Source organism: Cyprinodon tularosa, unplaced genomic scaffold (genome assembly GCF_016077235.1).
Source record: "Cyprinodon tularosa strain WSP-4 unplaced genomic scaffold, ASM1607723v1 ctg94, whole genome shotgun sequence".
NCBI classification, from domain to species: domain Eukaryota; kingdom Metazoa; phylum Chordata; class Actinopteri; order Cyprinodontiformes; family Cyprinodontidae; genus Cyprinodon; species Cyprinodon tularosa.
This window is the reverse complement of record NW_024039718.1, coordinates 1,451,868-1,472,429: the sequence shown is the minus strand read 5'-3', so window position 1 is coordinate 1,472,429 and position 20,562 is coordinate 1,451,868. Positions and strand designations below refer to the sequence as shown.

At 37.6% G+C, this 20,562-nt stretch overlaps 1 protein-coding gene across 1 annotated transcript in view; it reads right to left on the bottom strand.

Moving 5' to 3' along the window:
* Window positions 1-3,257: 3,257 nt before the first annotated feature.
* ntrk2b (neurotrophic tyrosine kinase, receptor, type 2b) overlaps window positions 3,258-20,562 on the bottom strand; it is a 29,748-nt gene continuing 12,443 nt past the window's right edge. The window contains exons 8-18 of the mRNA XM_038275008.1: window positions 19,868-20,176; window positions 19,766-19,777; window positions 18,391-18,396; window positions 18,265-18,299; window positions 16,605-16,704; window positions 15,046-15,234; window positions 13,536-13,666; window positions 13,273-13,445; window positions 12,214-12,454; window positions 9,807-9,965; window positions 3,258-7,063 (exon numbers count right to left, since the gene is read on the bottom strand). Of these exons, the coding sequence (XP_038130936.1) occupies window positions 6,878-7,063; window positions 9,807-9,965; window positions 12,214-12,454; window positions 13,273-13,445; window positions 13,536-13,666; window positions 15,046-15,234; window positions 16,605-16,704; window positions 18,265-18,299; window positions 18,391-18,396; window positions 19,766-19,777; window positions 19,868-20,176 (1,541 nt within the window). The 3' untranslated portion in view covers window positions 3,258-6,877. The remainder of the gene's footprint in view (window positions 7,064-9,806; window positions 9,966-12,213; window positions 12,455-13,272; window positions 13,446-13,535; window positions 13,667-15,045; window positions 15,235-16,604; window positions 16,705-18,264; window positions 18,300-18,390; window positions 18,397-19,765; window positions 19,778-19,867; window positions 20,177-20,562) is intronic.

Genomic DNA, 20,562 nt, shown 5'->3' with positions numbered 1-20,562 from the left:
TAAAAAAAAGTCTAAAAATGTAAAATACATTTGACATTTCTTATTTTCTTTCACTCCTGTCGCTTTATGCTGGTTTGACTTGATGGTGACAATTTTTATATTGAATTCATCAACAAATTATCCTTTCAGATCACATTTGATCCTTTTTTGGTCAGAAATGCACATTTCACTTTGGACTAAAACTACTGAAAAACAACAGTCTAACAACTTTTTTTATGTTTGTTTTTTGTTTTTTTTATCTGAATCCTTTATTTACTGTCCTATCCTTTATTTAAATGCCATCAAATGCCGGGAAAAAATGATACTGGATATGTTTTAAATATAGATGAAAAAGGAATGAGATCATTGATTTCAGTCAGTATTAACCAAGCACTAAAACCAAAGTATAAACCTGCAGTGTGCTGTAGCTCCTTTGTCCTTGTATGTGAAGGCCTGTGAGCCAACTGTCTGTGTCACTCACCAGCAGTTATTGTTAGAAACAAATGGTGTCTACTGGATAACTTTCATGACACTCAGGGCAGCTGGCACTTCCTAGGAGCCCAGCACCAAAAAACAACAGATTGAGTTTCAGCTTCACTTTAGGAGTCATTAGTTTGTAGGAGAGGGAATTCGTTTGGAGCTAGTAATGTGAAACACCATCTGACAGGTTAAAAAAATATTAATGTTAATATAAAACTGAATGATTTGCACCAGAAATAATAGGGAAAGAAAGCATTTTGTTTGTTTTGAAAGCCCAGTGTAGATAGACGGGGCTCCTGGGAACCCTGCTGTGACCAGGTGGCTTATTGAAGGGATTTTTATGGTTTTTGATGCAACTTTTTAGTTAGAGAAATTCTGTAGAGGTTTCTCTTGAATGTTGAAATGTCTATATACAAAGTAAAGCTTGGATCCAGAAATGAATACATAAAAAAGCACACATTATTACCCACTTTTATATATATAAAAAAAAAAAAATGGTGGTGTTGCACCTATTCAAGTGTCCAATGCATGACGTTTTCACACCGGTAAGCCGATATAAGTCATCATTAGTCACACCGGCATGAAGTCTCTGGCAGCCCAGCAGATCTGAGTGGTGAGTTTCCTCATGTAGCCTTCATGCACACTATGTTTCCTGCTGGAGGTCTGCTGGGCCTCAGTCCTGTCACTAAGCCTCTGCTAGTTGGTTTCACTGATATTGGCCCTTAAACCAACAGCTAGATGACTAAGATGACTGAGACAATTGTTATAGCAAAATATTTCTATTTTAAGTTTTTACCCCCTTTTCCAGTGTTCAAATATTGTTTTTCCTCAATGTCGTTTATTCTTTGAATCCATCATTTTATTTCCCCTTATTTATGTCCTTATTTCTTTCTTTACCTCTGTTTCCTCTCTTGTTGTTTCTTTCCTCCCTTGTTCCCTTTGTCTCCCTTTCACTTTTTCTCCCTCTCTTTGTATCTCTCCACTCATCGTTGTACACTTATCCTTCCTTTTGTCCATCTTTCCTTTTTTCTTTTATCCTTCCCCTCATTTATCTTCAGTGTATCCATCTTTCCATGTATTCCTTCCTTCCTTCCATGTTTTCCTTCCTTCCTTGCTTCCTTCCTTCCTTCCTTCCTTCTCTTCTACCCTCTGATTGTCTCTTCTGTCCTTCCACCCCTGTATTCCTTCCTTCCTTACTCAACCCCCCTCCTTGTATGCTTCCTTCCTCACTTCCTTGCAGTTTCTGATTTTTGCTTGGGGCCATTAAGTCCAGCAAATCTGCAATGCTTTAATAAAAAAATGATAATTTAAATATACTCCTTAAAAAATATTTAAAAAGACAAATCCTGCTGGATATGAATACTGATAAGGAGATGGTATGAGTTAAGGACAAAAGAATGCAGATATTATTTGATCTCAATGAAAAAGATCAAGGGTTATTGCATAGTCTCAGAGAATATAAAACTGAAGAATTGATGCAAAGCCGGGTAGTTCTAGTATTCTATGGTCACTGCCAGTGGAACTCCAAAGGGGTCATGGCAGTGAACACATGGCTTCCTAGAGGACGTTAGGCCTTTAGTCCACCTTCATCAAGTCTGTTTCAAATGGAACGGTCAGAGACATTCAGAGTGACCTGCTGGAGGTCAATCTATAGATCTGTCAAAGTAGCTTTCCTGTTCCTCCTTCTATAAACAGGTGACACCAATTTAAAATAATTTACTAATCCCAAAGGTAAATTAACTAATATAATAAATAAGATATTGTTCATGCTGATGAGTCGAGGCCCTCCAACCATGTTCATCCCTCTTAAGGTATCTGCTGTCTCTAAGCTCTCGAGACTTTCTCGGGAGACAAAAAAAAAAAATTCTAGCAATGACAAACGTAGATGGCCTGTGCAACCTCTAAAGCAGGGGTCACCAACCTTTTTAAGGATGAGAGCTTCTTCATGTCAATGAAGGAGGGGACCCCTGACAGATTTTGTTAAACAGAATTTTTATTACTTCTTTTCATTTCTAATTTTCTTTTAGATATTGTAATTTTCGAATCTTTATAAATGCTGAAATGCTATATAAATGATAAAAATGAAGAGCAATAGAATCAAATAAAATTTCAATCTGAGTTCACGACACCAAGGTGTCTTGAACCCCCCATGTGGTCCTGGACCGCATGGGGGGCCCTTGACCCCTGCTCTTAAGGGTCCAGGTATGGCGTTATGCCACCAGTAGTGACACTGATCCACGGCAAAGATAGCTCTGGCCTCCATCCAGTAAAGCAGCTGGCACAGATTAACAGGTTACTAGGTAACGGAGTGGAATAGTACAATAGAACTAACCGACTAGGTATAACACGCTGATTAAAAGCTTACTTATTGTTTGGGAGTAGCTTTTGGAAGCTGAGCTTGGATGTTTCACATTGTGGACAGGGGGAAACCAAGAAATCTATTTAGGTGTAACATCATAGGTTAGATTCCAAACCCAAATTGAGTTCATAAAAACCTTTAGTTGCCTTTAATCTAAAATAGGTTTCTGAAATTTTCCCCAGCAAGGCTCATCATATAAAGAATAAAATCATATATTTATGATACTGTTTGTCTCAAAAAATAACAATTAAGATATTTTGACCTTAAAACAAAAGAAAAAAAAACAACTAAGCAAGACAAAAGCTAGGGCCCCACCCTATCAATAGGGGGCCCCATACGTATAGTGACTGGGTGGGTGATTTAAACATCTGTTTTCCCTGAGATAAAGTTTATTTGAGGTTTGTTCTCAAATAAAATTTAGGACTTGAGGACGCAGAGCTTATTGTAAGACATACCACCTTTATTAAATGCACAGTATCACAAGAAACATTTCCAGTAATTGTGGATAAGCTACTCACATGATGCACAAAGCATTGAATTGATTGATAGAACTGGCTGATTAAAGCAGGGTCAAATCCGCCAGAAGAACTCCACACACACACACACCCACACTTCCATTCGGTGCTATGCGCAAATACACACACACAATCGCATCCACAAACAGAAACACACACTCATTGTATTTTATAAGTAAAATTTGTTATCTTCACAGGAATGAAAACTCTTGTCTTTTTTTTTTCTTCTTTTACAGTATATTTACAAAAAAAATCATTGACCCTCCCCAAGATAGAATACATTCAAAAAAGATCCCCACCCATCTAGATTACATTCAAAATAATATACTATTCATGATGCAAAGTCACAGTTATTCATCTGAAAGAGGATCAAAATAGGCTACAGTCTGTCAGAGGTGGTCAGGGTTGCGGAGACGGACAGGAGGAGATCTTTAGATCGCCGCCTCCATCTGCCACACATCAACTAGGGCGCCTGCTGGCGAGGAGAAATCCGGTTATGTAGAGTCTATGTTCCTCCTACAGACAGGGAGCATCTGAGATCACTTCTGTACGGGCTCTCCATCACAGTGGAGAGGAAAAGAGGAAATCTTTATTTTTTTTTCTTCTTCTTCTTCAGAGAGAAAAATAAAACAGATTGTTCAAACGACATCCTCTTCAGATTCAAAGTTGCCAAAGGAGGAGGGTCGTTTTCTCTCAGGTATCATGAACGTACACGAAGAAATCATACAACGCCGCACAAATAAAATCCTATTTACATTTAGTATGTATTGCCAGTGGCTCATAACACATTGTTTTCAATAGGTGTCACACAGTTTTGATGTACCTGCTTGGAACAGATTATACAATTAAACTTAGCCTACTAATAATATAGACAGTTATCAGAACTGTACAGGATGGACAGCAATTTATATACAGCCCACACAGGACTATTATACAGAACAGTGTATAAAAAACATAGTGGCACTCACACACACACAAAAAATGCTTGTTTTCCCCGTGTTTAAACTTGCTTCAGCTTACAAAAATGCTACAAATTGCACCTGACAAACAAAACTCATTGGGTGACTCCTTTACATATTAAATAAAAAACCCACAATAGTTATTTTGATGAGGTCGAGATGAAAGCACCCGAGCATTACATTAAAGGCAATCAGATGCTAATTTACTCTACTGCAATATAGCAGCATTCTATTTTTACAATGCCTTGTAGAAGTATTCACACCCCTTGAGCTTTTTCATATTTTATTATTGTACGACAAAAGCTGTGAATTGAGCAAGCTTGGTATGTAGGAAACCGAAAACAAAGCGGGGAATGATTGTGAAATTGAAGGACGGGGATACGCAGGTTTTCAAAATCCAGCTGTAAAGGCCTCAGAGGAACAAATAGCTCAACAAACCTACCAAACGTGCAAAACGCGGTTGCCCACCGGAACTGACACAATGGCTGAGGAGACTGTTGATTGAAAAGGCCGCCATGAAACCGATGGTAGCTACAGAGGAGCAGCATTGATCAGCAGCTCAGTTGGACGAATCTTACAACAGAATAACAATCAGAAGAAAGCTGTTTTTTTTATTTATTTTTTTATGGAAGAGTGGCAGTAAAGAAATCTTCATTTGCAGTTTGCCCTAAACCACACGGGGAGACTCATAAAGCGACGGCCTATTGGTTAGGGCATAGAGCTTGGAATCCTGAGGTTCTGAGTTCCAGCCCCACTCCCACAGACTGCCACTCTGGGTCTCTAAGCAAGACCCTTTACTCCACACTGCTCCCCGGGTGCCCCACGATGGCAGCCCACTGCTCCACAAGGGGATGGGTTAAATTCAGAGGTAAATTTCTCCAATGGAAGATTAATGAAGTTCAATTCATTAAAAGATGTGGAAGAAGATGCCCGAATCAGATGAGAGTATGATGTTTGACCTGCATGAAAAAAACACTAATTATAGCAGGATATTTCTCTGCACATCACTTAAAGCGAAACACACCAGTAAAGCATGGTGGTGGCAGCATAATGTTGTGGGGATGCTTCACTTTAACTGGGACAGGGAAGCTGGACTTAGAAAATAAGGCAATATTCAATATTGTTCATCCAATAATATGAGTTTTGTTTAATAGTAACAATTCTTTAGTCTAAATTATTCTATAGTGGCTCTAACTCTCTGTCCTTTGGAGAAAATATCTATCTTTAGTCTTTTTTTCTTCTTCCAGGGTCACCTTGTATTCACTACTATCAATCTTCCCATAAACTCTTTCCATGTACATGTAAAAACCATGTAAAAACCCTCCCCGCAGTATGATACTGTTACCCCCATGTCTCAGTGTGGAAATGACTTGTTGACACATAGATGTAAACTTTAAAAAGCATGTTTGCAATTAGTGTAAAGTGGAAAACCATTTTTTAAAAAGTTTAAAAATATATATGCGTCACTTGTAATGGTTGATCACATACAATTCTAATTTTATACCTTTAAGTTGGTAGTAATAAGTTAAAATATGAAAAAAGTCCCAGGGGTATAGCATATTTCTCAAGCCACTGGATATAAAGAAGTAAATATTAAAAATACTAAAGCCAGACAAATAAATAAATAAAATAAATAAATAAATCCTGATATAGCATTAGAAAGCCCTCACAGCCCATACATCAATCGGTCTTTTAGGAGCCCAAAATGTTTGAAATCCGGCTCTGAAACATCAGTCAGAGACGAGCCACAAAACCAAGTTTTCCTTTTATACTCAATGGCACTGCAGGTGAACGACAGACAAATGGAGAACTAAAAACAACCACTGCCCTCATTCTCACACCTCTGTGCTTCAAATAGCTCTGCTGATTAAAACAAAGCCTTAACAACCGTTTCCCACTAACACATCATGATATTTTTAACAAGAGTAAAATATGAACAGATATTCACAAAATATGCTTTTTTTTAAATTAACAATGTAAAATAGATTCCCTTTTATTTCACAATTTTGAATTAATCGTTTTTTTCACTTGTGTGTAAAAGTTTTTTTACATATACATGACTTAAATACCAGATTTAAATCAACTAGAATTAAAAAGCTCTATCTACATAGATTTTCCATATATTCTCAGTCAATGAGTGTTTCCGGCTTTTTGCTGTTTTTTTTTCCCTTATTTTTATTTTTTACTCCCAGCAAATAAGAAACCCAGTGTGGTAATGTATTCACATGGTGGAGGTTGACCTATCTACTTGTTTTTTGTTTATTCCTGATCTCTAATTTGAGTCAAAGGACATAATCCTGTGTATATTTTCATTTCACTCTCTGAAACATGCCTCAGAAAATCTGCAAATGAATAAAAAACAAAACTAAATCGAAACTCAAAATTTAAGGCTGCTCTTCATGGAATGAGGACAGGGACAGTTTGCATTTTACAGTCACATTTACAACCAGGTTCTGTACATTGATTTAGTCACACCACCTTCTCTTCCTACCCTCACTGCATCCTAACATATTCTCCAGCACCCAAACACCCATTTAGGTAGGAAGCACACAAGCACACAAAGTACATACACAGCTGCTGATGCATCAGCCCAATATATCCAGGTAGACAGGTGAGGCCTTTGCCAAGCTCTGCAGCATGCTGTGGATTTCCTTGATGTTTAGCCTCATGTAGGGCTCCCGCTGCCAGCAGCCCAACATCAGGTCGTATACCTCCTTGGGACAGGTACGGGGCCGCTGCAGGACTCGGCCTTGTGTAATGCATTCAATCACCTGTAGGGGACATTTTAATATGTCAGATTTCTCCCTTTATAATATACAATAACTTACTTTTTTATTTAAAATATCAATACAATCAGAATAATAGAAATAAGCTTAGAGCTTAGTCATACAAGAACCACAAACTGCAGTGTATTTTATTAGGATTAGGAGTAAAAGCCCAACTTGGCTGGCCTCTGGAGGGATTTAAAGGGACATTGTGGAACAATTTCTCTTTTTACTGCCTGACATCGCTGACTGTTTACATATATGTTATTGTTGATGTATTATTTCCTCCACTAATAATCAGAAACATGCCCACAAGCATAGAATTTCATATTATATACACAAGGCTTGGAACCAGTTAGTGAAGCGGCATGACAGCTTGCTATATTGAAAGTACAGATGCAGACGAGGGATAAAATAGTACTAACGAGCAAAATAACAACCGGTGGTGAAGATCATTGGGAGACGCTAACCAAACAGCTACAAGTCTGCACAACTGCAGCACAATGCATGTGCAGCAGCAGCCCGAGAAACGGTTTCCCCATTCAAAAGAAAAGGAAAAGAGACTAGGAAACCAGAGACATTAAAAAAACATGAAGGACATTGGATAAATCTTCTCCATTTGAAAGGAGCAAAAGAAGGAGAAAGATATGAAAAGTGATGCTGAAGTTGCAATGATTCTCCTTGACATGTAGTCCTGCTGAAATTAGGGTAAAGCTTCCTTTTTCCATTCAGATTAATTTGAAGGTGTTGTTCAATTGCATAACAGTAGATCCTGCAAATATATATTGATAATATATAGATTTCCGTGGGTTTAGTAGCTTTCAAAGCCATGATGGACACTGGCTTTTAGTAAAAGCCAATAGCCATAAGAGCTCTGCTCTTGCTGTTGCCCACAGCTAAATGAATAAAAAGGAAATGCATCTTTCTCTTTGATGCTCACATTTATCTACGCAAAGTCATTTAGACAGGTTCTTAGAAAACATCTTATAAAATGTATCTAAATCAGGAAACTTCTTATAAGCTACATGCCAATCAGGCTGAGTAAATGCCATCTACCTCCATTAAACTTCTACAATGCGTATGTAGTATCCCCAGCGGATCAAAAGGCAGATTTTATTATCACATTACTCCTTAACTGTGGGAGAATAGAGCTCAGCTACACTGACAAAACTGGAGTACCGTCTACTGAGAAAAAGCTGGGTAACTTTTTCCACATATAAATTCCTTGTAGATTTCACTCAATAAAATCTAAGTTGGTTTTACTTACTAAGAAGAGTTGATTTAAAAAAGTTAAGTACATTTTACTGCCAAATGTCTCTTATAAACAAAAGACGTACCTTTTTCTGCTAGTGAATTTTATGCAGACACAGGAAGCTTAAGCGGAAATTCAATCTGGAAGACTCTTATCAGCTTCACCTGAACCACCTGGGATGTCCCTTGTTTAGCTCCAGCCAATCAACTCGGGGCCGCACCCTCTCTGAAGCCAAACATCTTGCAAGATCCCCTTCATCTAGCTCCTGGCTCAGCTTCTCTCTCCCGTAGCATGTTACATGTCACCTGCCTCCCACCCAACTTCTTCCTCATTCTCTGTCCTGCTCATTCTCTGACTTATTCCACCACCAGTGTCCGCACGCCGGGGTAAGATCACTCTAATCCTTTTCTAGGTTACTCATCCAAGCGTATGTTGAATCACACCATTAAAGTCCTCTGCCAGGGCATAATCGCCAAATAACTTATTTCATTTATGTCATCATCTGCTTCTGTCACCTTGAACCCCAGTCGGCCTCGGCAGATGGCCACTCACGCTGAGCCTGGTTCTGCTAGAGGTTTCTTACTGTTAAAAGGGAGTTTTCCTCTCCACTGTCGCTATATGCAGGCTACGAATCCTCGCAATCAGTTGGTTTTCCTTAGAAAGAAATATTTTGAAGAATGATTGTTACATGTATAAATAACTATTAAAATATTCTAATTGCAGCTTTTCTCTGGGTGAGTCTCTCCAGGTTGAAATACAACTACCGGTATGTACACAGAAGAAGAATATAAAGAAGCCAAGAAGTTTGTGGACTGTGGGAGGAAGCCAGAGTACCCAGAGGGAACTAACACATACACATGGAGAACATGCAAACTTCGTGAAGAAAGAACCTGGACTAGAGATCGAATCCTAAACCTTCTTACTACAAAGCAACAGAGCTACATACTATTCCACCGTGCAGCCAACAAGTAAACAAGATGTTCTACTTCTGATCTAAACATGGCCAGGCAAGGAAAAATGCACCAAGTTTACTTCTAATATCCAAGTACTTCTTACTTGTATCTGTTAAGTTGGGAAACTATTGAAGTTGTTTCGTTAATACTATTTCGTAAGATGAATTAAATGTACTTGCCTTTTGATGGATATAGATTTACAATTAATCCTAAGTAGAACATTGGGTATAAGGTTTCATTTTGAAGTAATGGCACATATATAGCAAGATGCAGTAAATTTTATATAAAAAGTGAGGTAATAGTTACAGGAAAAAGTCCCTTTTTCAGTGTAGAAGTATTAAAGGCACTACACTTTATAAGCTAACCGAGTGTCTTAAGATCAAATGACTTGATCCGTTAAAAAATACATAAAAATTAAGCTGTTTATTTTCTATTATCTGTCACTCTTTAACAACAAAGTCTGAATTTCCCTTAATGCAATCATTGCCATCTCAGAGGTAATTTTAGCTTTAAATGTAAAGGTTAAAACCTTGATGTGACTGACCTCATTGTTGGAGAGCTGGTACCAGGGCTGCTTGCCATACGTGAAGATCTCCCACAGCACCACACCTAGACTCCACACATCGCTCTCTGTCGTGAACCTCCGATACATGATGCTCTCTGGGGGCATCCAGCGGATGGGCAGCATCGTATGACCGCCCACCTGGGGACAAGGAGCAGCCTCCATTAGCAGGCCTCCTCAGGTCAGATCAAATGGTTTTAGTGGCTAGTTACACCATTTATAATCACTTAATTATAAAAAATAAAATCCAAGAAATTTTTTGCTGTTGTGCAAATCCAGAACAAACATTTTTATGTATTAAATTAATTACAAGCCTAATGATTATATTAAGAATAAAGCTACTAGTCAGACATTTATGTCAGTCAAGCTCATTCATGGAACATGTCCACACCAATACTTTTTTTTTCATTTTTTTCCAAAATAATAATACACTAAAGAAAAAACTAGCTCTTTAATATAGCGGCTTAATTGCCTGTATCCTAAAATATTTCAGCTTCTAAATGTTTTAAGATTGGAACACACATCCAGGCTGCTTTTCTGGAAAGAAAGTTCACACTTTACACTGTTTATGTATGTATAGAGCATCTCTGGATCAGATGTCCCAGACTAGCTTCTCTCTTCTCTTTGTTAAAACAGTGGGTGGTTGGTTTAGGACACAGTTTTAATAATGAACTGTTTATTTTTGGTCCTAGATATTCAAAAGCACAAGAGTGGAATATTTGTGTGGTTAATTTTCTCTTTGGTCAGGCAAAGTTTTGGCTCACCAGGAGAAATAACATGAAGGAGGCAGGTTCAGTAGATGTTGAAGTGATGTTCAGAGGCCTGGTAGCGGCACGTCTTAGGACAGAGTTTGCATATTATAGAATGCTGTCAAATCCTAAGGAGTTTATTTCTATTTGGGGAGGTGGAGATGTTTTATGTTGTGTAAATAATCAAATGCTTATTCTCAGTTTTTGAGGGGGATGACTTTGTCTTTTGTTTTTTTTCTTCTGGCTTGCGGTATATGAGTATATGTATGTAATTTACTTGTGTTATTGTAATTGAAACATTGGACCAATAAAAGGAGTACATGGTATGTATGTATATTTCTATCTTTAATTGCCTTCTAAATCTTTTTTTATTTCTCAAGTGACGTTTTGCTTATTTAGCATCAACATACAAACCTAAGGCATTTTAAAGGTGTCTAAAAATCTACTAACAGTTGTAATTGGTCATTTATAGTGATAATTAAAGTGATGCATAAAATAATCAGGTCAACTGTTTCAAGCTTTTATAGAACTGTTGATATCAGATATCTTGTACATTTTACTTTTTATAAATATTTTTTTATTTATCCATATTTTTATCCTAAGTGTATATATTAGTATATTTTTTGCATGCCTTATACCCCAGTGTTTCTAGAGATTTTTATAATTTTATTTACTATTTCATCTATGTTTTATGTTGCACGATTGTACCATAAAAAATTCCTAGTTGTGAACTCCTTCACTAACAATGGCAATAAACCCGATTCTGATTCTGAAAAGTAAATTAGTTCTAGGGTACTGGAGAGTGATTTTTTGAATATATATCACACTTGTGCTCTATGGTTCACCTTCCAAATGATGTAATTTATCAGCTGGTTTGTTCTAACAGACTCAGGAAGAGTTTTCACAACAGAACTCAGATCAGTGCTTCACTTCGTTGAGCCGGCGACATACATCTGTATTATGTAAAGTGATGATAAGGATTTATTTGTAATTTTTGTTTTGTTTTATGGAAATACAAGTAACCAAGCTTTTATTTCACATTGTGCTTTAACTTAGAATTAGGCTTTATTTGATTAAAATGACTATCAGTGATGTGACAGTTTGTTTACCTGTTTTACATCTCACTGTCCAGCAGAGGGTGCTGTGGGATTCAAGTTAAGATCTGAAAGAAACTGATTTTTTCTAAAAATCCCACCTGCTCCTGTCTATGTCTTTGTTTTACACTGATCAGGTTTATTATCACCTCCATAAATAGCTGCTGTCTCATGCATACACACATGGATGCTTACACTGTGTACTGCTTTGTGGTTTAATATGATGCTGTCAATGTGAGTGGGATAATGATTTGATTCATTGCCTAAATAAATTGCAAAACTATGCTTGCTTTTTTGCCTTGTCTAGCCTTATTACCATGGAAACTTTAAATTTATGTAGATTACCGAATTTACATTTAAATGGTTTTAAAAGTAAGCCTTGCTAAAACTGCTATTTCTGCTGCAACAAACTCATGTCACCAAAGCTGGAGAAAATAAATCAATATTTGTAGCTCCTTGTGTTTCTCCTTGAGCACTGCAAAAATTTGCATTAGCTGTAGGGGGAAACAAACAGATGTAGAGGAAAAAAGATGTAGCTTTGCTTACCCTGTAGTAGTCTGTGCTGTAAACATCCCTCGACATGCCAAAGTCTCCAATCTTGACCAGAAGGTTTTCCCCTACCAGGCAGTTCCTTGTTGCCAAGTCTCTGTGGACAAAATGCTGGGAGGCCAGGTAGACCATGCCAGCAGCAATCTGTTGGGCAATGTGCAGCATCTGAGACTGGGTGAGCTCCACCAGGATACTGTGCTGACCGTCTGCCATGAGAACCGCATCAGGACCGTGGGACCTGCACCCAGAAGCCAAAAGCATATTTGAACTAGTTACTAATACTAAAAATTTATAAAAAAAATAAAAAATAAAAATTTTATATATATATATATATATATATATATATATATATATATATATATATATATATATATATATATATATATATATATATATATATATATATATCACAATTCTGTTTTGAAGGTATAGAGGGCAATCTTTTACTTCCGGGTGGATCATATAAATAATTGCTCCTCCTAATTGTCGATCGTTCTGTTGATATGTTTACATAAGGCCGTCCTAATTGCTCATCCCGTTAGCTATCTTTTTCTGCACATGCGTACTTTCAGGCGTATGATAGTCAATGAAGCTCACCTTTCTCACCACGGTTCTTTGAAAATGGGTAATAACAAAAAAAGTGTCTATGAGGGTATATGAGAACAAAAGAAAGGCCTCAGAAAAGGCAGAAATATCCCAGAATGCTTTGCCCGGAGAGCTCTCCTCGAAAAGTAGAGGAAGAGGAGCGTGGTCAATGGGGAGCAAAAAGCAGTGATCATCTGTCAGATAACAGTCAGTTATCCGAGTTCGCTATAAAGTCCACTATATAGTCCCCACTCTTGGGCACAGTTAGCTTGTGTGAGCTATGAGAACAGCAATTTTTAAGCAGAACAAACACAAGGAGAAATAGGCTTGTACACGCTCTTGCATGCGTTTAATAGGCGTTCCCAGTCAGGAGAGGGTACAGGGTTGTGCATGTGTATTTTTTTTAAGTGGAGGGCGGGTCTTTTTGAAAAAAATCCTCTACAATACCTTAGATTTATGACATTTTCGCACCTGAGAAACTTGTTCAGGTCTCCATGTTTCATGTACTCAAACACCATGATGAGGGGATCGCTCTCCACGCACACTCCATAGAAGGTGACAATGTGATCGTGCTGCAAGTTGGTGAGAAGCTCGGCCTCTCTGTAGAAATCTGCGCGGCCGCTCTCGGTGGCCTCCTTCAGAGTCTAAGAGACAGAGAGCAGTACGATTAACAGGAACAAACATCCAACTAAAACAGTTCCCCAGTTCCCTGAGGGAGGTGTCCCGATCCGTACCTTGACAGCCACATGGATCTTCTCATGGTCCGGCACCAGGTTGTAGCACTCCGCAAGAAAGACTTTCCCAAAAGCTCCTTCTCCCAGCTCCCGTTTTAACACGATGTTATGCCTTTTGATGTGCTGAACAACTTTTAACAAAGAACACATCAAATCATTCACAACATGATGGTTTTATCTTTATTTTCAGTTCAATTAAATAAAAACATGCTTTATTTATCCAAGGGAAATTAAATGTGGTAACTCATTGGCTCTTTTTCAATGACTTGTTGTAGATGTTGATAGCTGTAGATAGGAGGGCTTTTCACTGGCAAAATATCTTTTAGTAGATATTTTGAAGTAGACATTAAAACTTTATGCTGTAGTGTCATTTTCAAAGCTCTGGTCAAGCTGTTGCAGCAGAGGCATGTTTTAACATTCTGTTTTGTATAAGATCCATGAATAACAACTTTTGTTACTTTGAAAATGTGGGTACGGTATGCACATCATGCAGACCTTTCTTTGTATAAAAATCCTAGCCAAAACATTTGGTTGCAGCATCAAAATCGTAGAGTTTTCATAAAATATTGAACCTAAAAGTTGCTCAGTACGACTCCTCCGCCAATTCAACTCTTAACATTTCAGAAGTTCCAGATCCTTACAGTTTACACCTGAAATATGCATCTTTTCATTTTCAAAACAAACAGCAATTCTTATTCACCTCATCACTCTTTGAATCTCTATCCTTCTAAAATTCTCACATAAAGGCCACATTTCTATAAGACCAGGATATGCTAGAAAAAAGTCAGCAGGTTTTCCCACTTGGTTAAAAAATGTTGAATTGAAAGAACAAACAATAAATAAATCTACCACTGCTTGCACAGGAAGAAGGATCATTGTGTGACTTGTTACATTAAGGGGAATTTCATTCAGTACATCTTTTAAATAAAAACTATTAAATAAATGTTGAAATTTTTGTTCATTTTTATGCATTAAAAAAGTGTATTTATTATATTATTCATGAGCATCATACTGTTATACCAGGGCAGTGAGTCATTAGTAATGTTGTATGACAAAGTGATGTGTTGTCTTTTTCCCCTTTTATTTAGAGTAAAAAAAAAACAAAAAAACAAAACTATTATTATTGTCAGCACTGCTTTGAATTACCTCAAAGAAATGTTTACAAAAGCTATTTGAGTTTTCTGCTCCGGTCTCTGCAAAGGTCTTTCTCCCACCATGTTTTTGTCTGTGTTTTTTATTAAGAAAGCAAACTAAAAATAGGTTAAATTGAAAATGAGATTCACGTTCTTTACACAGCAAATGACAAAAAAAAAGATGTAGAGTTTCAATATAATAAAACTTTTCTTTCTATGAACATCTTTTATGGGCTTCGCACTTGGCTCCTAGAGCAGGAGGAACTAAGGTAGGGAATGTGAATATAAATACATGGCGGACAGAAATGAATCCAATATGGATTTATCAGAAAAGGCTTCGGGTTAACAGAGGTTGGTCAAGCTAGGCGGTAACTCACACGTGTCAGGTTTCAGCATGCTACCGGAGTTACGGAAGTACTGCGGATTCTCAATGACAGGAATCTTTGTCATCCCAATGATCACTGCGTCTGGACCCATCTCCGAGGACGACGGGGTGTTGTTGCCATTGGAGACGTGATGAAGAGGGCTGGCAGAGTCATCGTCGTTGCTGATTACCGAGGAGGAGCCTAGGGACCCAGAGAGAAGGGGAAAGAAGGAGGTGGTCAGGAAAAAGGAGACGGAGAGATGGGCAGAGAAGAAGGTAAAGAGTAGGAGGTTGGTCATTAGGATAAAGGAGTAAGAGAAGATGGAAAGAGGAGAAGAGAGGTAAACAAGGTAAAGGGATGATGAAGTGTAAATGGATGGTTGGTACAACTACACCCTAATATTAGGTTTCTGCAAAATGTGACAGTAATTCAAGTCTAACACATATGCTGCATATAGATATATTAATTTATACAGGGAATACCAATAACAGTACTGATACATTATTATATATTAAGTGCTTAACAAGGATCAACTGTTGCAGGCATTTTGGGAAAAACAAGCTAAATTATGTAATAACCTGAAAAAAACTCCCACCATTTCTTCCAAAAAGTCACATAGTGAGAAAAAAATACAACTATGTTTTTCTTTCATACAAGAAACACAGTTTATATCTTCTGTTCTGGCCTCTTGAATTAAGCGACTTTTAATTAAGCATTTTATAAATCCCTACATTTCTGCCATTTTTTGGGTTAAGAATAGGGTATTTTAGAGTCTTGTAACACCATTAACTTTCTCTCATATGCCTTTTTATAAAAACAAGTTTCAGTGCAATTTGTGTTTTATATGAGATCAGAAGAAAGCAGCTTATACTTTTGTATTAAAAAGAAAGATTTAAAGAGGTTTATTTTTTAGCATAAGTATTCAGCACCAAATTACATTGTTACTCCTAAAATAAAAATAAAACAAACTGGATATCTTGATTGCTTACATAATTTCTAAAAGTCGCACTTATCATTGATGATCTCTATTCATCTTTGCATAAATGGTGATGTTCTGTGAAGGTTTTGTGTAAGAACATTAGTGACCCTACCATGAAGACCAAAGAACACAGCAGACAGATAATGCTAAATGATGTCCAAGGAAGGAGCAAAACATTTTAGATATGTACAAAGCTGGCACAAATACATTCCCAAACACTTGCAAGGGTAACTACAGCAAACATTTAGTCCTAACAAGTATGAATATAGGAAAAGTAGGAAATAGAAATGTTCAATGCACGCCAGATTTTTACTTAAAAAAAGTCCAGCAAAAATAGAAAGTTCAAAGCCCACAAATACTTTGGCAGGACACAGGTTCTCTCTTGACAATTGGCTTTTCATATGCGTTTTTAGAACATTGTCAGAACAGAGAGCAAGAAAGTTTAGATTTCTAACAGTTTGCAAAAATACCTGAAAAAAAAAAAAATCAAGGAATTTTTAAAAAATTTTTAAAATCCTCTCGGAAAATGACAACCAATAGGCTTAATTCCTTTATTTATTAAAAAGAAGAAAAAAAAACATATTTATTTTACCTTTAATACCAAAGCTTGAGTTTCGTCCATATTTCAGAATGATCACCATGAGGACACAGCCAGTCAAGGCAACACCAGCAATTCCCACAACGACATATACCTGAAAATTAAAAAAAGAGAGCGATTGGGAATTCAGTGAAAAGTCCAAATAAACTGTAGTAATCACAATAAAATGCTGATCCCTATAAGTATAATTCCTGCTAACAGCGCGCGTAAAAAACAGTTTAGAGAATTTAAATATTTGCTTTAGTACATCAATGTGGTATCTGCTGTTGGATTTAGATCTGGAGTTTAAGATGACCATGGAAAAGGGTTAATTTTGTGACAAAGAACTGAAGTCAGGTTTTATATTATAAATCAGCTCAAGCTCTATTATAAGCTCTACTTCAAAGACAATAGTATGAGCTTAATCCAAAATATTTATATGGCAAGAGACACCTACGTTGATTTAAGGGGTCATAGAATGCAAAACCGAGTTTACATTGTCATAGATGAATAACGAAATGGACGTACAGAGCAGTTCAAACCCCATATCCCCCTCTTTTCTCTGCAAATCTCACAAATCTAAACTTCCACCTTAAAACAGGTGAATGGAAACAAAGCCTGACGTAAACTCTGGGATGTTGCCCTATTTGGTTCTGGTCTGGTCCCGGTGGGGGGTGGGTGAAGTGTCGACGGCTGGACCGGACGAGCCGTCTGCCTTACCTGCACCCGGTAAGGCAGACGGGGGGAAGCGCGGGGATGCCTGTGTCCAGGCTCACCAGGTCGGGTTCAGTCGCTCCGTCCCCCACTGGCTCTTGCCCCCGCCCGCCAGGGTTCCTGGACCAGCCCCGGAGCTTACGGCCCGGTTTTGTTGCACTGTAGTCGACCAAAATCCCAGACGATTTAGAAAATCTACCTGCACATCTTTATAGGTATGAAAAGTAGGACATATCCAGGAAAAAGAGGACGTCTGGTCACTGTACCATATCAACAATATCGATGTTTCAGTGACTGAGTGCTTGTTGCTATGATGTGCTCAGCAGCTTTGCTCGTTGTAAACCAACCAATCAGTGCACAGCTCATCTAAATAATCATGAGCATACCATAAAAGGAAGAAAAACGGTTGTTTCATTCTAGGGCTTTTAACCAGGCTTGCATTAGGGCTCATAGAACAGCAAATATGCCATTTTCAGCCCAACCAATGTTACACACCCTATTTAGAGACCTTAAGGACCATCACCAAATACCCTATATAATCATTCTATGACCCCTTTAAATTTCCTAGCACAGCAACAGCATCACTGATCCCTTCTTTCCCTGGAAAGTGGAATGAAGAGCTTCTCCAAAATATCTTTTTTTTTTACTTTATACAAAACCCAAGCTTTATGCCAAAATGTTCAATTGTGTTTTTATCTGACTAAAGTACACAGTTCTAGGTAAAGTCACACTAGTGTGACATGTCCATTCTACAATATTAATTTGCAAATAGTAAGCATCTGATGGTTGTTATGAAGATTTGGTGACCAAATTTTTTTTAAGGTTTTTTCCACACCTACATGTAAAACAATAAAAAAAAGAATATTCAACGATATTCAACGATCAATAAATTGTAAACATATTTTAATTATAGAGGTTGTCAAAACATTGCATATGAATAGAAATGTTTTGGATGACTTACGGCAACGCTGTCGTCCAGAGGAGGGACTGGTGTATCTGGATGAATTCGGTAAAATCAGAATTATTGTCATGATTTTGTTGTTTGAAACTGCATGTCAACTTTGCAAAATCTAAAAAAAAAACCTACCAGTGTCTGAGCAGAGGATGCAAACAGAAGGCAAGGGAGAGATAAAAGATGGAAATCAGAAGACATTTTTGTTTTTTGGCAAAGTTATATTTCACATCAAACAAAGATAACTAGAGTAAATGCAAATTGTAGTTTTCAATCTATGATTCTATTCTGTAAAATGAGAAGCTATCTAAGACATTCTGACTTTTCATGAAGAAAACAATTCCCCATAAACCCCATTCAGGTTATGCTACCCTTGGTGGCTACAACCTTTAAATAACCAGTCTTTTATAATGCTGTGGGGAAATGTTGTTCCACTCGTCTTTATAAAAGTGTTTTTGACATACTAGAGGCTTTTTAAGTATAAACAACTGAGGACAATGCAGACTTTGACTATGTTCTCTATAAGTACTACTTTAATGTTGAATTTCTTTAACTAATTAGAGGCAGATTTCCTGTTGCACTCCACATTATCTCCATGCTACAGAACTCAAGTGTGCTTTAGCTCAAGGTCTCAAACAGACGGCTGGACATTTTCATACAAGATTTTCTTGTAGTCGGCCTCAGATTGTCACCCTAACACCATCATGTCTGTATGACAATTTTCTTCTTAAATGCTGGGGTAGTTCAGAGCTGATACAATGGGAAACACATTAATGGATTGATCAGTGCAGGAATCTTCAACGTTTTCCCGGCCAAGGACCGAAAACTGACGGCGAGATGGAGCAGGGACCCCCTAATTATATATATAGTATGAAATAGTGTTATATCAAACTGGTCCTATAGTCACTCTTTTACAGATGGAGTAATGTAACGGAAGTAATTTTACCCTGGGATTATTAGAGTATTTCTGATTCTGATTCCTGGATGAAGGGACAGGTGTTGTGAATGAAACGGTGCCCAGCTTGAAAGAGCACCTGTGTGTCGCTGAATGTGTGCACTGATGACTGACAGACATCTTCTGCCTCCATTTATCTGTTTACTACAGTGAGTTTAATTCATGTTAATGTTTATGTTGTCTATGTTTATGTTGCACATTTCAATTAGTGGAAAAAAAAAATGAAGAGGGGGAATATAAAAAAACAAAAGTCTAATCAACCAAAATTTTCGTGACCCCCATGCAGTACCTCCGTAGACCCCCTAGGGGTTGCGGACCCCCTGTTGATAATTTTTGTTTTCTTCCTTATTTTTATATTCTATTGGTGAACCATTAACACTGACCTAAAATGGAAATAAAGTCTTTGACATTGGCTCAGCAGGAAAGTTTAGACATTTATTGCAGTAATTATAATTATCCATATATACTTTGAAATGTGAGGAAAATAAATACATCCATCAGGAAAAATACCATTTCATGACTCTCATTGTTTTATAAAACTGAAATAATACTTACAATAGTACTCATCTGTAAATGAAAGAAGAAAAAAAAATCAGCAGTTGACCTCAGAACAACACTTGGGCAATATTTGTATTTCAAAACACAAAGCAAACTGACCTGTTGGACTAATGTTTGGTGGATCAATGAACTGGGCAGTTACTGTTTTTTCATCCTGGCCATGTGCGTTTTTTGCCACTAGTGTGTATTCGCCATTATGGATGTGGGTGGGATTGACCAGCTGCAGGCAGCCGTGGTCCTCGTTCTCTGTGGACACGTGGATCATGGTGCGGATGTAGTCCTGCTCTTGGAGCAACTCGTTCCTATGGTACCAGAGCAGTTGAGGTTTGGGGTTTCCTGTCACAGTGAAGGGGATGCACCAGTGGTGGTCCCGTTCAGGACCCAAGAGTTGTTGGATGGTCGGGGGGACTAACAAGGAGGCAACAACAAAAGAAGAGCAGTCATGGGTATAATGGGAAATAAAAGGAAATATAGCTGGTAAAATACCTCTATGAGCTTAGAGAGGAGAGATGTAAGAAGAAATTATAGACTTGTTAAACATTTTTTCAACTCTGACGACAGGAAAGCAGAGGAGAAGAATGTACAGATGGGTATTAAACAAGCAGAAACACGTGGTGAGGCATAAGGAGCTTTACAGGAAGAATAGTTATGTACAGGAAACATGGAAAGTCAATAAGACTTGCCAGAAGACACTAATGATAACAAACCATGAGGCCTTTTGCTTCCAAGAAAAACACATGATTTAGAAGAAAGCATTTAAATGCTCATCACAAAGGAAATTAGATCAAACTGAA